Below are 18426 nucleotides of genomic sequence, written 5' to 3'. Positions count from 1 at the left end.
TATAAATATCGTTTAGGAAATGTTTCATAATAATACTTAAAACCAATGTATCAAATGTAAGTTAATCCAAGAGCCTCGATCCATGACCACTCCAGCACTCCCAGATAGCAAGTCCATGTTCCAAACGTTAATGACCTACAAGCATGCAAACAAGTGTGTCAGACTACGCTGGTGAGTTCAAGGTGTTGCTTACGTGTGAAGTTACCAGATATTAGTTAAATCAGCTCGTTGTTTGGTTCAGATGTCGTTGTTAACTTGATTATTGTACCGTATGCAGCGTCAATGATGGGAATGCCTAACCCCAATGCCCGTAACCAGGCATTGGTCAAAGTCAAGGTATCAAACAACCTTGACAAGCTGTAAGAGGTCTTATATCCGCGATGTATTCACAAGTTGTCCCAGTAATTAGTTCACGCCCGTCCTTACGGCCCGGTGTGAGGGTGCCAAACCTAATAGCGCTATCAACTAATTACCCCATTGCCATACAGGCAATCCGGTAGATGATTGTTTCTATGTTCCAGTTGTTTACCCCAAGTTTCCCTTCCAAATGTTTACCAGTTGTCCCAAACCACCGGGACGCATGCTTGAGAAAATGCAATGAACTCACCTTGGTTTGCTCGGCAGATTATACCAAAAGTTACTTGAATTAAGAGTAGTCAATCACGTCCTAACAGGGTTATCATACAAGTCAGGTTTGGTTCAGGTAAAGCACGTATGGTTACACAGAGTTAAGCAGGTTACAAACACGTACAAGTCATGGTAAACACGCAATACAGGTTAACAATCATAACATAATCAAGCTTGTACGGTTGAATTAAGTCCAGCACTATCCGGCCCAAATAACATAAATGCTCCAAAGACACACCCGGCCCAATGAAAACAATATATGAGTATTTTGTGCGATCCGGACGACTTGTACGGTCCGGTCAACTTGTGCGGTCCATTATGGGTTTGTGCGACTGGTAAGCCTTGTGCGAGTCAGGTCGTGGGCTGTCCGGCCCAGTAACAACAACTGGTTATTCGTCTGTTGTGCGGCCCAAGGTGTTGTGCAGTCCAATTAGCCTTGTGCGATCGAGGCACCTTGTGTGATTGGACTCACCTTGTGCGAACGGGTGACTTGTGCGTTTAACATGTGCGATCAGATCAGGTCTCACTTGACCTGATCTTGTGCGATTCAATTAAATTATCCGAAACTTATGGCAATCGGTTACACTTAGCAGTTTCCAACTTTTGCACAATCAATCAATAGTTACCCGGTTTCCTTATTTACGATATATCAATTAACAAAATCAAAGGTTCTATCCAAACCCTTAATCGATCAAGCAAGCATAATTCAAATGTCTTCTCAAGAACTCTAACCGAACCATACATGAACACAACCTATTAGCATACAATCGGATTAAACCCTGAAACATAACTACCTCTTAGCCGATCAATTCTAAAACCCGAACTACGGCATAACATCCGATTAACATGAACATGTTTCAAACACTCACACAAGCCGATTAACAAGCATTCGATTTAAGATCAATCTTAGTAAAAATCCAAGCAACATGTTGTAAGACATCCGATTAATCATGCAAACAACTCTTCCCATGAAATCTAACACATAAACATATACATTCAAAGCATCAAACACTAACCGGTTACGAGTAGAGAAAGGTGATCCGAACAAAAGGATGATCTTCAGTTGCCTTGTGCCGTCGTGTTTGAGCGAGCGAGAGAGAAGAGCTAGGGTTTGTGCGTGTAGGGTGTTTTGTAACAAATGAGGAGGTTACCAATACTCTCTAATTGTTATTCGTATAAGTGTAGTGGGCCGAATCCCTTCATGGGTTGTCTATGTGTTTCGGATTCAAAAGAGAGTGGGCCGAGAGTGTCACAAGTCAGCCCATTAGCTTGTGCGATCGGCTATGTGTTGTGCGGTTCGGATTAAGTAAACATATACATATTCACATAACCTATCATAATGTCATAACATTCAATAATTCAATCATTCAATGATTCAATCAAGTTCACATACGTTGCATACAATACAAAGACGGGTTTGAAATACGAGTTGTCACAGTATCCCCAACTAAAAAGAAATTTCGTCCCGAAATTTGGTACGCACTCACTGAGAAAGCTAGATAAGTTAAAGCTAGGTAAGTTATATCGTTTGCTGGTTTTCCTGGGGTGTCACATCCTCCCCAACTTGAATGGGAATTTCGTCCCGAAATTCACTAGTTGCATCAACACTGGGTTTGTTTGGTTTTGACTGGTCTTTGGGGAACAAATGTGGATACTTAAGTTTCATCTGGTCCTCGCGTTCCCACGTGAACTCTGGACCACGTCTTGAGTTCCAACGAACTCTCACAATCGGTATACGGCTGTGTTTACGAACTTTAACTTCCCGATCCATAATCTCAATTGGTTCTTCGACAAACTGCAATTTGTCATCTATCTTCAGTTCTTGAAATGGCACAATTAGTGTTTCATCAGCCAAACACTTCTTTAATTGTGATACGTGAAACACATCATGGACATTACCCAACTCAGCGGGTAATTCCAACCTGTAAGCCACCTTTCCAATCCGTTCTAAAATTTTGAATGGTCCTACATAACGAGGGTTTAGTTTGCCGCGCTTCCCAAAACGCACCACACCCTTCCAGGGTGAAACCTTTAACATAACGCGATCATTAACTTCAAATTCCAACGGTTTACTACGGTTGTCAGCGTAGCTTTTCTGGCGGTCACGAGCTGCGGCCATACGGTTTCGGATCTGCACAATGCTTTCTGATGCCTCAAGAACAAACTCAGGGCCTGTGATCTGACTATCACCCACCTCATGCCAACAGAGAGGTGAACGACATTTCCGTCCGTACAGTGCTTCGAACGGAGCTGCCTTAATGCTTGTATGATAACTGTTGTTGTAGGAGAACTCAATCAATGGTAAGTGTTTCTCCCACCCTTTCCTAAAATCAATCACACACGCCCGCAACATGTCTTCAAGTGTCTGGATGGTGCGCTCGCTTTGACCATCCGTCTGCGGGTGATAAGCGGTACTCATGTCGAGTTGGGAACCGAACGATTTATGCATTGACTGCCATAACTCTGAAGTGAAACGCGGATCTCGGTCTGAAATGATAGAAGTTGGCACCCCATGCCTAGAAACCACTTCCTTAAGGTAGATTGCTGCCAATTGAGAAAACTTGATTGTTTCCTTGATTGCTAAGAAGTGTGCTGACTTCGTGAGGCGATCAACAATCACCCAAATGGTATCGTTTCCAGCCTGAGTTCTTGGTAGTCCTGTCACGAAATCCATGGCGATTTGTTCCCACTTCCACGTGGGTATCTCTGGCTGCTGAAGTAGGCCCGAGGGCTTTTGATGCTCCGCTTTGACTTTAGCACAAGTCAAACATTTGCTGACGTAGGTTGCTATATGAGCCTTCATGCTGGGCCACTAGTAGGTAGTTTTCAAGTCGTGGTACATCTTATCTGATCCAGGATGTACAGAGTAACGTGATTTATGTGCCTCTTCCATTACAAGTTCTCGTAAGTTTCCAAAGAATGGGACCCAAATGCGTCCAGTTACGTAGTAAGCACCGTCTCCCTTTCGTTCTAGTCGTTGCCTCGAGCCACGTAAAGCTTCAGCTCGAACGTTCTCCGGTTTCAACGCTTCTAACTGAGCGTCTCGTATCTGGGAAGGAAGATTGGACTGAATCGTGAGTTGCAATGCTCGTACACGCCTAGGTGCATTATCCTTTCTGCTGAGGGCGTCAGCTACAACGTTCGCCTTACCCGGATGATACTTGATGGCACATTCATAATCGTTCAATAATTCAACCCATCGCCGTTGTCGCATATTCAATTCTTTCTGGTCGAAGATGTGCTGAAGACTCCTATGGTCGGTGTAGATGGTGCATTTGGTACCGTACAGATAGTGCCTCCAGATCTTCAACGCAAATACCACTGCTCCTAACTCCAAGTCGTGTGTCGTGTAGTTTTTCTCGTGGATCTTCAACTGTCGCGAGGCATAGGCTATCACCTTCTCGCGTTGCATTAACACACAGCCGAGACCTTGAATCGACGCATCACAGTAGACCACAAAATCTTCGGTACCCTCTGGCAAAGACAAAATCGGTGCACTGCATAGTTTCTGCTTTAACAACTAGAAGGCCTCTTCCTGCTTCGTTCCCCAAGAGTATACCGTGTTCTTCTGTGTTAGTGAGGTGAGAGGTTGCGCGATTTTCGAGAAATCTCTAATAAACCTTCGATAGTACCCAGCGAGACCAAGAAATTGGCGCACCTCAGAAGGAGTCTTTGGTGCCGCCCAATTCTTAACTGCGTCCACTTTTGCAGGATCCACATGTATCCCTTTTTCGTTAACTACATGCCCAAGGAAATGTACTTCTCGAATCCAAAAGTCGCACTTGGAAAATTTCGCATACAGTTGTTCTCTTCTCAAGAGTTCCAGGATGAGACGTAGGTGGCGCTCATGATCTTCTTTGTTCTTGGAATAGACTAAGATGTCGTCAATAAACACTATAACAAACTCGTCGAGATATGGCTTACATACGCGGTTCATGAGATCCATGAAGACCGCTGGTGCATTAGTCAATCCAAACGGCATGACTAAAAACTCATAGTGTCCGTAGCGCGTTCGAAAAGCAGTCTTGGGAACATCCTCTTCTCTAACCCTTACCTGGTGGTAACCCGACCTTAAGTCGATCTTTGAATAAAAGCTTGACCCTTGCAGCTGGTCAAACAAGTCGTCGATGCGTGGTAACGGATAGCGGTTCTTAATGGTCACCTTGTTGAGCTCCCGATAGTCGATACACATACGGAATGACCCGTCTTTCTTCTTTACGAACAGAATTGGGGCTCCCCAAGGCGAAGAACTGGGTCGAATGAAACCCCTATCCAACAATTCTTGTAGCTGATTAGACAGCTCCTGCAACTCACCAGGTGCTAACCGGTAAGGAGCTCGAGCAATCGGAGCCGCTCCCGGCGCAAGATCAATCTGGAATTCTACTTGACGATGAGGAGGTAACCCTGGTAGCTCCTCTGGGAATACATCGGCGAAGTCTCGCACCACTGGCAAGTCTTCGATCTTTCTCTCCTCAGACTGAGCGTTGGTAACTAACGCTAACATTGCAGGATACCCTTTTTGTAGATATTGCTGTGCACGCATGGCCGAGATAATACCAACCATCGTCCCACTACGATGCCCTTGAACTAATAATGTCTCCCCATCAGGGAGAGGGATACGCACGATCTTCTCTTTACACAAAATTTCTGCTTGGTGCTTAGACAACCAATCCATGCCTACCACTATGTCAAAACTACCGAGCGTAACGGGAAGGAGGTCAATATCAAACACCTGACCCACGAGATCTAGTTTGCACCCGAAAAGGACATTCGAGGCTTCTATCGTCTTACCATCCGCTAATTCTACTACTTGTTTAACTTCTAAAGGTGTTGGGGTTATCCCTAATCGTTGACTAAACTCTAGGGACACATAACTCCAATCGGCACCCGAATCAAATAATACAGAAGCAATACGATTGTTAACAGGAAACGTACCAGTTACAACGTTGCCGTCATTCCTGGCATCCCCTGCTCCAAGCTGGAACACTCTGCCTCGAGCACCATTTCCCCCATTATTGCCGTTGTTGTTGTTTCCAGCGTTGTTATTATTCGGGCGATTGTTGTCGTTAGCGTTCTGGTTTAACTGAGGGCAATCCCGCTTAAAGTGGCCCTCGTCACCACACTGATAGCACCCCTTCCTGAAACCCTGGTTCTGCTGGGGTGGTTGTCCCTGTTGTCTCTGGTTGTGCTGGTTCTGTTGCTGCTGGTGTTTGGGCTGTGGGGCCCTACAATCCTTGGCCTCATGGCCCACTTTACCACACCTGCGACATGTGCGACTACACGGCCCAAAATGATGGTAGCCACACTTATTACACTGTGGTTTCTTCCCTGCATACGAGCCCTGACTTTGGCCACTTCCCTGGCCTTGATTGACAGAAGACGATTGGCTAATGTTGCGGTTGTTGTTGTTGTCTGGCCTTTTCTGAGTCTGACCAGCACTGGATGCTTTATCATAATCACTCCACTTCCGCTTGTTATCATTAGCGGACGCAGTGGCAGTGGGTGTAGCAGCAGTAGTGGCCGAAATACGCGGGGGTAACGAATTGCTTTCTACCTCTTGGTCCACAATCTTATGAGTCAGGCGAACGATCTGTGTCAAATCATTGAGATGGGCTGCAGTGACCAAGCTCTTCACACGCGGAGGCAACCCTTTGATGAATAACTCAATCCTCCGAGTCATAGGCCGGGACAAGTTCGGGCACATGTCGGCCAGTTCATACGATCGCTTCACATACGCTTCGACTTCAGATCCAACCATCTTCAAGTCGTAGTACTCGTTTTCCAACTTCTGGACTTCATCCCAAGGACAGTACTCCTCCCTGATCAGTTCTTTAAAGTCTTCCCAGGTTGTGGCATTCGCTGCCTCGATGCCCAACAACTGTACCTGGGCGTTCCACCACGTTAGGGCACCATCCGCCAAGGTACCCGCAGCATATTTTACCCTGTCCCTAGCGGGACAATTACAGATAGCAAACACAGACTCTGCTTTCTCGAACCATCTTAGAAGTCCCACAGCCCCTTCAGTCCCGGTGAAGGTCTGTGGCTTACAGTCCATAAACATTTTGAACGTACACGCAGGCTGGTTGGGTTGAGGTTGCGCTTGCTGACCTAAATGACGAAAGGAAACACGTTACAGGAGTGAAAAGACGTGTATGCGATATAAGAGTAAGAGTACTTGGTACATTCCGTACCAGCTTGATAGGCTGCTAAAGCCTCAGCCACACGGGTATTGATTAGGTCAGTCAACTCAGCCTGAGTCATGTTGATGTTGCCACGTCCGTGTCCTCGTCCACTCATGATTCTATATATAGAGATGAACCAACTCAGGAAATCGAAACGAGATGGATATCAAGTATCAGGTTGATATCTACGTACTACCAAGTTCACACATAATAAGGCAGAACCCTTCTCACGCTCGATAAGCCTCACTGGGACTTGCATGCACCCCGCGTTATTATTAAGTGTGCACCCATAATAATAAGGCAATTTGCATGCTTGTCTCAGTGCCTCTTAGCTTGCGCTCGAAGTTTCCCCCGTTCAAACAACACAACAGATGGCATCACAGGTCTATGATTCACATGAGTCGAAGAGTAGTGTCACACTATCAAGTCACTATGGTGTTTAATGTTTCATTTCATATATATGTTGTGAGTGTGTGTCTGCTAAGCAAATAATGTATAAAGTGAGAGAGACGAACCTTGCAATCTGGAGCTGAGTGTCATGATCGATTTTCGAAGGTGTTCGGTTATAGTCTGGTTTTACAAAACGTTTTAAAACCTAGTTCACTATAACCAGTGGCTCTGATACCAACTGTAACACCCCCAAAATCCCACCTGCGGAAATCCCGCGAGGCGTGTTACGCATCAGAGTTCGAGCCACCAATCACATTGAACCAATGGTAAATACTTAAATAAAACATAATATCAAATCCCAAAGTGTTGTGTAGCGGAAGCATATAAATATCTTTAGCAAATGTTTCATAATAATACTTAAAACCAATGTATCAAATGTAAGTTAATCCAAGAGCCTCGATCCATGACCACTCCAGCACTCCCAGATAGCAAGTCCATGTTCCAAACGTTAATGACCTACAAGCATGCAAACAAGTGTGTCAGACTACGCTGGTGAGTTCAAGGTGTTGCTTACGTGTGAAGTTACCAGATATTAGTTAAATCAGCTCGTTGTTTGGTTCAGATGTCGTTGTTAACTTGATTATTGTACCGTATGCAGCGTCAATGATGGGAATGCCTAACCCCAATGCCCGTAACCAGGCATTGGTCAAAATCAAGGTATCAAACAACCTTGACAAGCTGTAGGAGGTCTTATATCCACGATGTATTCACAAGTTGTCCCAGTAAGTAGTTCACGCCCGTCCTTACGGCCCGGTGTGAGGGTGCCAAACCTAATAGCGCTATCAACTAATTACCCCATTGCCATACAGGCAATCCGGTAGATGATTGTTTCTATGTTCCAGTTGTTTACCCCAAGTTTCCCTTCCAAATGTTTACCAGTTGTCCCAAACCACCGGGACGCATGCTTGAGAAAATGCAATGAACTCACCTTGGTTTGCTCGGCAGATTATACCAAAAGTTACTTGAATTAAGAGTAGTCAATCACGTCCTAACAGGGTTATCATACAAGTCAGGTTTGGTTCAGGTAAAGCACGTATGGTTACACAGAGTTAAGCAGGTTACAAACACGTACAAGTCATGGTAAACACGCAATACAGGTTAACAATCATAACATAATCAAGCTTGTACGGTTGAATTAAGTCCAGCACTATCCGGCCCAAATAACATAAATGATCCAAAGACACACCCGGCCCAATGAAAACAATATATGAGTATTTTGTGCGATCCGGACGACTTGTACGGTCCGGTCAACTTGTGCGGTCCGTTATGGGTTTGTGCGACTGGTAAGCCTTGTGCGAGTCAGGTCGTGGGCTGTCCGGCCCAGTAACAACAACTGGTTATTCGTCTGTTGTGCGGCCCAAGGTGTTGTGCAGTCCAATTAGCCTTGTGCGATCGAGGCACCTTGTGTGATTGGACTCACCTTGTGCGAACGGGTGACTTGTGCATTTAACATGTGCGATCAGATCAGGTCTCACTTGACCTGATCTTGTGCGATTCAATTAAATTATCCGAAACTTATGGCAATCGGTTACACTTAGCAGTTTCCAACTTTTGCACAATCAATCAATAGTTACCCGGTTTCCTTATTTACGATATATCAATTAACAAAATCAAAGGTTCTATCCAAACCCTTAATCGATCAAGCAAGCATAATTCAAATGTCTTCTCAAGAACTCTAACCGAACCATACATGAACACAACCTATTAGCATACAATCGGATTAAACCCTGAAACATAACTACCTCTTAGCCGATCAATTCTAAAACCCGAACTACGGCATAACATCCGATTAACATGAACATGTTTCAAACACTCACACAAGCCGATTAACAAGCATTCGATTTAAGATCAATCTTAGTAAAAATCCAAGCAACATGTTGTAAGACATCCGATTAATCATGCAAACAACTCTTCCCATGAAATCTAACACATAAACATATACATTCAAAGCATCAAACACTAACCGGTTACGAGTAGAGAAAGGTGATCCGAACAAAAGGATGATCTTCAGTTGCCTTGTGTCGTCGTGCTTGAGCGAGCGAGAGAGAAGAGCTAGGGTTTGTGCGTGTAGGGTGTTTTGTAACAAATGAGGAGGTTACCAATACTCTCTAATTGTTATTCGTATAAGTGTAGTGGGCCGAATCCCTTCATGGGTTGTCTATGTGTTTCGGATTCAAAAGAGAGTGGGCCGAGAGTGTCACAAGTCAGCCCATTAGCTTGTGCGATCGGCTATGTGTTGTGCGGTTCGGATTAAGTAAACATATACATATTCACATAACCTATCATAACGTCATAACATTCAATAATTCAATCATTCAATGATTCAATCAAGTTCACATACGTTGCATACAATACAAAGACGGGTTTGAAATACGAGTTGTCACAGCGTTTCTTTACCTACATCAAATAACTGACTTTTCTTAGGATTCACTTTCAACCCCGATACTAAGTAAAAACATCTTGGTATTCTTTTTAGATTTCGCACATTTTCCTCAGTCCAATCCCCAATAAATATTGAATCATCCCCGAATAACATGTGACTAAGATAAGGGCCATCGCTCGGTAGTTTTACACCCATAAAAACACCCGAACTAACGGCTCTTGTCATCATCACATTATCACATGGATAGCTTCCATAGCCACAATGAACAAAAAAGGGGATAATGGTTCCCCTTGTCTTAACCCTCTCCTATAATGAAATTCACCTGAAGGGGATTCGTTTATTAAGACCGAACCCCTTCCTGTAAATAAAATGCCCATGACCCAAGTCCTCCACTTTGGCGGAAACCCCATATGCGTCAAAATGGAAATCAAATTTCCAGTTGAGCGTGTCGTATGCTTTTTCTATGTCCGCCTTGAATACAAACACACTCTTTTTTGTTTTCTTCGCCCAACCCACTACCTCATTTATGACCAACGGCCCATCAACGATGTTCCTACCCATCACAAACGCAGATTGTTCACTCGATATAACACTTTTTATTACACCTTTAATACGATTTGCAAGTACTTTGGAGATGATTTTGTTAACCACTCCAATCAATGAAATAGGTCTGAAATCAGAAAAAGTGATTGGATCAGTTACCTTAGGAATGAGTGAAGCCAATGATGAACTGCACGTGTGATGTAAAGACCCATGAATAAAAAATTGTTGCATCATCTCCATTACCATGGTCTTTAGTTCATCCCAAAATTTCTTTATAAGTGTGAAAGTAATACCGTCAGGACCTGGTGCTTTATTACCCCCACATTCCCACACGGCCGCCTTGACCTCATCTAAAGAAAACGGCAAAATTAGAGACCTTGCCTCCTCCGGCGTTAATCTTTTAAAACCGATCAACTCCATTCTCGGCCTATCATTGATTGGTTCTTTAAACTTTGATTCGAATGATCTCCTAAATTCCTCCATTATTATTTTAGCTTCTGAAACCCACTGTCCATCGATCCAGTGACCTGTCACTTTGTTTCTTGCTATGTGACTATTGCAAATAGCGTGAAATAAGAGGTATTTTTGTAGGTCCGGCTAGGAGGATCTAGTCGCCTAATCCTTGTATACAAACCACCCCGGTTGTGCGGAATCCAACCGAGATAGCAAACCGAGATAGAACACGTAAATAAATCACACACAAGATTCACCGATTAACACCTCTGTATTAATACGTATGAAAGTCAGTTACAAACCAATGTTTACAAATATACTCTGTAAACTCTCAAAGTTCTCTCATGTGTGTGTGCAGTGCTCTCTGTGTTCCTCTTTGTTCCACCCATTATCTTCTATCTGATATCAGACTATATATAGCAACAGACACCACGAAACGGACTCGGCGAATCAGAACTTGGCGAAACAGAAGATGGCTTGACGAAATGGAACATTTGGACGACAAAAGAGAATGATTGTCGACAAAACACCTTTGTTTCATCGACATCCAACATGTTTCGCCGAATATGGGCTTAGGCCAAACATGTAAAGTCCATTATTCTGTTTCGCTGAAATTGGTTAAGCCCATGTCTTGTTTTCTTGTCTTGTTTCAGCCAAAGGACTAAATCTAAGTCCTTTATCCATCTTGGCCCATGTTTGATCTTGTACACGATGGAGGAAAGTCGCGTCCTTGATCGAATCACGTCGCGTCGAGTCGCGTCCACAAACATGTATCAACAATTTTCATCACCAAGGCCAATCCATCTTGTTCTTGATTTTTGTTGCACATCCAACGCCTTTGCCCAATGACACTCTCGAATTAGTTGTTTGCAATGTTGCCACCTGTTTATTTCAGTTTCATTCAGAGGTCTAGATTCCGTCTCAGTATCCAAAATATTCAGCTCCGGTAAAGCCTCATTTAAGTTTTTCTCGCTTTCTTCTTTCGCTTTCTTCCTCCACACCTTTAGTTCCTCCCTTATAGCTTTTAACCTAGTAGCAATTACCTCATCTTTAAATCGGGAATTGCACTCCAGAGTCAAGCCTTTTTTAACTGCTTCATCAAAACCCGATTGCTCTGACCAGCTATTAAATAGCCGAAATGGAGATGGTCCAAATGAGTTATCAACTGTTGTGAGAATAACAAATATACTTACCTCTTGGTTTCATAAAAGTTCTATATGCTTATGTTTTTTGAAAATGAAAACATAAAAATAGTACAAAAGAACAAAGGAAAGAAAGGCATGTAATTACTATGGTCAAACAAAACCGATATCTCATTCAATTTATCGTCAAAACAAAACTGTAATTTATTATGTTTATTGAAATTGACATTTCATATAATATATGGTTAAATAAAAGTAACTAAAACATATGTTACGACATCACTTTGTATGGTTGACTCCTTGATTGGAAGTGAAAGTGTATGATCTTTGCATTAAAACTGTTAAAGAGGATTTACGACATCACTTTGTTTCGTTGATTGGAAGTGAAAGTGTATGATCTGTGCATTAAAAAAAAGGATAAAAAAATTAGAAGGAAAAACCGTAAAAATAAATTAAAAATTTATGGCTTCGCCCGGGTTCGAACCGGAGACCTTCAGTGTGTTAGACTGACGTGATAACCAACTACACCACGAAACCATTTTTGTTAACTTTAATTATGATTTCTACATAGACAGTTAATAAGATAAAAATTTGTTTCTTGGGAGTTTAATATTTTTTATATTAAATAAATTGAATTTAATGCTGAAATACAATGGGGAAAGATTTCATGCAGGACTTTTAGATGCTACACAAATAAATTGCCAATATTAGTGCCAACAAGTGAAAATCTGGTTCACAATATATTCTCTTTAACTTCATAATGTGAAGATAACCACAGATATCATGATGCTGCTGCTTGTGTGTTGATAAAGTGAGGTATGAAGCTCTGCATCATAAATCTCATAGGAACCATTAATTATAATGTGTACAAGAGTCCTCTATATATACAAGAGGATGTGTGAACTAACTACCAACTGTACTAATCTGAACAACTGTAACAACCTCTATACAAACAGACTATATATACATACTCTAATAGTTGACATGTTAGGGAAGTGGGACTGTGTGATCAGGGCTGTTCAAACCGCTCGCCGCTCGTTCGGGAATTGCTCGAAAAATGTTCGTTCGATTTGATGCTCGGTTGTAAACGAGCCGCTCTGCTCGGTTCGGTTGGAAAAGATATAAAACTGACATTGTTATCATTGTTTACTTTATGTCGACTCGGGGGGTCAACGCCTACCCTGTGGCTCAAAATCTTGATTATTACTAAGATAAATATATGAACAAGCAGTTGTTTTATATGAATCTTCCATGCAGAACAGATAAAAAAGAAGATAAAGAAATTATGGCTTCGCCCGGGTTCGAACCGGAGACCTTCAGTGTGTTAGACTGACGTGATAACCAACTACACCACGAAACCATTTTTGTTGAACAAATTTATATTAGATACATAAATGTAAGGTAGGCTAGAACCAATATCATTCCAAAGCTGCGTATGATAAACCAACCAGTATCATTTTATTCTTTTGGTAAGAATTGAAATTTTGGAATTTGATTATTGTCCAATTCAAGATTAATCAACCCCTCTTTAATCCATTGTGTTTGGTGTGTCTCATCTTCACTAAAACTTAGCGAAACCACAACTCAAAATCGATATCATGGTCATGCTAAAACTTAACCACTGCTGCAGCTATAACAACCAACAAAAGATCTAATAAATGATAAAGGGTTTCCATCACCAAGACCACAGAGAATACAAATTTGCAATGCTCATACTGAAAACATAGGGACAGTACAACTTTACAATCATACAAGAGATCTTATACAAAAACAAGAACATATGGATACGCTTCATACACATAGAAGAATTTACATTATGATGGATGCAACATGACTCTACCAGTTTTCTTTAACAATTCTTGATTTCTCGAGAATAATTTTTCCTTCCTTGTACTTCTGTCGTCTGTCATACGCTCGTATATATTTCCAACCCAACACCTCATGGCAATCACAGCAGTAGACATCCACAACTGTGTGAAGACCAGTCATGTAGCGTCTGTCTTCTTTCGGTCCGGTGGAGATGTTCATTGCATGAGAGAAAAGAAATGATCTACCGTTTCTCCCCTGAAATGAAAAGTCACGCAATTTTAGTTACAGTTTCAAGCTTTAAGTATTAGACCACCCGTAGTGGGGGGTTTTGGGGCGTTTTTTCCCCATAAAAACGCCCCTCCACGCCTTGGAACCGGGCGTTTTTTCAAAAAAATTGTTTTGGCGTTCTTTTTTTCACGCCTTTGTTCATTCATTATGGCCAATGACTTTTCTGATGGTTTTTGTTTGGCCAATATGATTTTTTTGATGGTTTTTTTTATTTAATTCTATTACATCCCTTTTAACATAATGCCCCACAATGCCCACATCCCCACTACACCCATTTTAGAAAAACGCCCCATAATGCCCCTTTGCTGACTGGACTGACACGTGTCGCAAAACGCCCATGGGTGGGGGCATTATTCATATGTACCACTACACATGGTCTTGTGTGACTGATACAACATGATTCAATAACATATCTATAAAGCAAAATGATCATGTGGCACAAGAAAATATGAACAAGAATCACACGCCAGGAATGTTAGATAAGAAAGAGTTAGGGGCTACTCTTTCAAATGGGAAGCGGGTGAGCCGCAGCTCTGTTCAAACACAGTTAGGGGGTGCTCTTTCAGTAAGAGATGATAATCGGCTAGGGAGTGGAGACAGTTTTGGATCATTTTCGGTATGGACGTTTATAAAAGAAGTTGAAAGAATGATGTCAAAGGAGGTACTGAAGAATAGGTATGAACTCTCAATCAAAATACAAAATCATACATCAATCTATACAATATAAGGTGTCCTCTATATATAGACAAGAGAGGAGCCTATGAATTGCTTACAATCTCCTAACTAACTCTCACTCAAACTATATCTCAGCCTAGCTATACATATACACTAATAGGAATAATTCAAGATGGAATGGCTTAATGGGTTCCGAAGAAAGTAAACTTTTTCGTGTGAAGGGCCGCAATAAATAATATACCGTGTAAAGTAACGCTATCAAAAAGGGGTGTTCGGGTGGAAACGGCTTGCGTATACCATGACTCGCCATTGGAATCGGGCAATCAGCTGATCATATATTTGTATCATGTAGAGTTGTATGTTTATTTCTGTGTATTCTAGTATCTTGCTAGCTCCTTTTTCTAATAAAAAAATTCTAAAAGTTAAACCGTTATAAAAATGATAAGATAAGGGAGCATTAAAGAAAGCAAAAGGAGCATTCAGCTTGACATTTCATCGAACACTTGGAAGGCAGTATAAACCTCTGACCTGAAAAGCTTTGGAAACAATATCATCGTGAAGAGCAACATGGTTTCGGCAATTACAACAGCTGTACAGCCTCGGCCCACCCATTTCCGCCATTGATGATCAGGTACAGTCTGTCAACAGAATTAGGTAAATACCGATAAAAAACATCTTTTGTAAAAAAGAAATTGATAGAAACAGAAGTGGGGATTGAATGATATGTAATTAAGCTCGAGAATAAACGAAGGATGATCTAAAAATCAAGAATATAGGGTATACCAGGAAGGATCCTTTTCGATCGATTAACGTTGTTTCTGCACGAAATGTTTTGACGTGGGTATGTGATCGTGATGGTGATCGGTTACTTGTTTTGATTGGACAAGAGTAATCATATCCTTAGAATGGGGTGCGGGGCGTGGGTTGGGGGCGACGGTTAGCCTTTAACGCTGGCTAGACCACACCGGTGTATAGAAAACAAATTGTTCAGCGAACAATAATTATACACAGGTGTATAAAAAACAAACACTCACTTAACACTAACTATACGCGTGTATAGAAACAAACAATCAGTTAACAACAACTACAAGTATATACAACTATACACATGTGTATAAAAACCAAGTGCTGAGCGACGACCAGCAACTATACACATGTGTATAAAGTGATATGAATCTTGTCAATCTTTTTATTTTGGATAATTACTTATTTGTAGTATGGTTGGAATTTAAATTATAATTATAATTATAATTTTAAATCATAAGTAAATAGGAATAGGTAACTGATTTTCTAACTCCCTATTAAAAATGGTATGTATTAAAGGAATTAATATTAAGTTTATATGAATAATTGCAATCCTACTATTTTCATCTTAAACTAAATCAAGAGCTATCATAAGTTCACTAAGTTCATAAACTAGGGTTCGGTTTATATATATAAGGTTAGGATCGTGTGAGAAACAGTAGGTTAACTGAGAAACTTGAGAAACATTCTGAACCACACATTTTTCATAAGTTTTTCGTAATATACACATGCGTATAGTTTAAAATAGACTATATACATATGTGTATAATTCAAAATTTAACAATATATATCAGGGGCGTACCCACCCTAAGCCAAGGGTGGGCGGGCGCACCCCATGAAAAAATATTTTTTAGTGTTATTTTTCGCCGAAAATCCCGACCGCACCCCTTGGAATTTTTCACCCGCACCCCTTGAAAATTTTCAACCGCCCCACTTAGAAAAAAAATAATTATTAACCACTTATTCACTTAATTATTTAATCCAATCAAAGCCCAATCTGCAATCAGTTTTTATTAATACAAGCCCAAACCCAACCTAAAGAAATTTGAACTAAATAAAATAATCCAAACCCATCCACACATTCCATTTCCAAATCTCCCCCCCCCCCCCCAAAAAAAAAAAAAGAAAGAAAGAAAGAAACCTCCCAGCGACTTGACGCCACTGCTCACGACCTAGTGGCTTTTTTTACCGAAAAAACCAAAATTCCCGTTTGACCGACCCATATTACGTCAGAATTCCAATATAGAACTAGTATGGTTTATTTATTTATTTTGTTTTATGTGATGATTAGGAGAAAATATAGATGTGTAAGGGTTTAATCTTTTTATATTTTTTTGTTGTTCTAGACTTGTAGTTAAATGATTTTGTTGTTTTATTTATAGCTTTGTTTGTATAAATGATTAGTTACAAGTAATCAACATTTAATATTAGGGCTTTAATGTTTAAAAATATAATTGAAAGTTAATGGCTATGGTTGAACATGATTGTTTATTTTGTTTAAGTGTTTAGTGTTGTTTTATGAACTTATGGAGCAAATTATATGTGTTAGAAACACTGAGTAAGAATGTAATGAACTTATGGTGTGTTTGGTATCTTTAGATGATATTTTGTATATATTTCAAAAAAAAAAAAACCTGTAGTGCACAATTTTAAATACGTTTGTAATTTGTAATGACGTTTGACATGTTTTTGATGATTTGTAAATTTTAGTTTGATGTTCTTTTGTCTTACATGGTCCGACCCGACCCAACCCGCTATGAACCGATATTTTTATACAGCTAAGGGCCTAAAATCTTTGAAAATATTCTGCACCTCCGGGAAAAAATTCATAGGTCCGCCACTGATATATATGTACTAGGTTATATACCCGAGTTTCACGGGTTATGGGTTGGTTTATAAAAATTTATATTTACAAAAGAATTTTATATATTTGGTTTCTTATAATTAGATAACCTCTTCATACTAACATTTTATTGGTTTTTGATTTGTTTTCACTACTAGAAAAAAGACCTTTAATGACACAAGAACAATGACACGCACTAATCTTATGACACGTAAACACATGTGTCATAAAAAAATGTCATCGTTGGTAAAATCTGAATATTTTATGACACTTATATTTGTGTGTCATCGTTTAAATGTCATTTAAAAAAAAACAAAACACATTGAAATATGTGTGTCATCGTTGTGTGACATCTTATAATTTTATGACACTATATTTGTGTGTCATCGTTTAACTGTGATTAAAAATCATATTGAAATATGTGTGTCATCGTTGTGTGTCATCATATAATTTTTATGACGCTATATTTGTGTCTCATCGTTTAAAAATCATATTAAAATATGTGTGTCATCATTTTGTGTTATCTTATAAATTTATGGGGTATCCAAAACCCGAACCCAACATCACCCGACCCGAAAAACTATAATACCTGAGCCCAATGAAGGGTGAAACCATAACCCGATTGAACTTACTCAATGGATATGATTTTGGTGTTTTGGGTTCACCCGAAAAACTATTAGAAGCATTTCAAATCCTAATATATTCTAAGTAATTTGAGAGTTGGGAAGTGGAAAAAAGGGATTCTATGCGGGCACGTTGTGATAAACTGAATATGCATGGTCAATTTATGTATCACTACAAGAAATTTAAGTTATAGTGGCAACACTTTCAGCAGCGACAAAGGAAAGTCACTGCTAAAGGCCTTAATCTGGAACACGGGCCTTTCAAGTGATATGGGCCTTTCCTTCCTTAACTAATCAAATGGATAGGGTTTATCCGTGAATAAAGAAGGAGTAAAAGTCTCTCCTTGACTTTTAGCAGGCATTTTCCCTCTACACCAAATTAGAGATGGGTGACATGTGCGTGACTACACATATTTTTACAGTGAAATTACACACGATTTGGTTTTAAATTTATAAAAGTGATTATTACTTTTACATCAAAACACACACGAAAGAGGCAAGTGTACCCCGTCATATATGTAGTAAAGTATCGGTAAGAAGCAAGTATCGATCCAAGGAAATGGGCGGAGGAATAATATATACTAGATCTTTGTCACTAAACTAC

At 40.5% G+C, this 18426-nt stretch overlaps 1 protein-coding gene and 2 non-coding genes across 3 annotated transcripts; all 3 read right to left on the bottom strand.

Annotated features, from left to right (window-relative positions):
• Positions 1-12243: 12243 nt before the first annotated feature.
• Positions 12244-12317, bottom strand: TRNAV-AAC. Its single transcript has one exon. It is a non-coding gene; the product is annotated as a tRNA-Val (tRNA).
• Positions 12318-13066: 749 nt separating this feature from the next.
• Positions 13067-13140, bottom strand: TRNAV-AAC. Its single transcript has one exon. It is a non-coding gene; the product is annotated as a tRNA-Val (tRNA).
• Positions 13141-13413: 273 nt separating this feature from the next.
• On the bottom strand, positions 13414-15484 carry LOC110930480 (protein yippee-like At4g27745). The gene is made up of 3 exons (XM_022173783.2): positions 15336-15484; positions 15081-15190; positions 13414-13844 (listed from the first exon to the last, which is right to left on the bottom strand). The coding sequence occupies exons 2-3, from the start codon at positions 15171-15173 to the stop codon at positions 13617-13619; spliced, it is 321 nt and encodes a 106-aa protein (XP_022029475.1). The 5' UTR covers positions 15174-15190; positions 15336-15484; the 3' UTR covers positions 13414-13616.
• Positions 15485-18426: the final 2942 nt, after the last annotated feature.

The sequence above is a fragment of the Helianthus annuus genome, chromosome 3 (assembly GCF_002127325.2).
Source record: "Helianthus annuus cultivar XRQ/B chromosome 3, HanXRQr2.0-SUNRISE, whole genome shotgun sequence".
In the NCBI taxonomy this organism is placed as follows: domain Eukaryota; kingdom Viridiplantae; phylum Streptophyta; class Magnoliopsida; order Asterales; family Asteraceae; genus Helianthus; species Helianthus annuus.
This window is presented reverse-complemented; position numbering and strand designations above follow the sequence as displayed.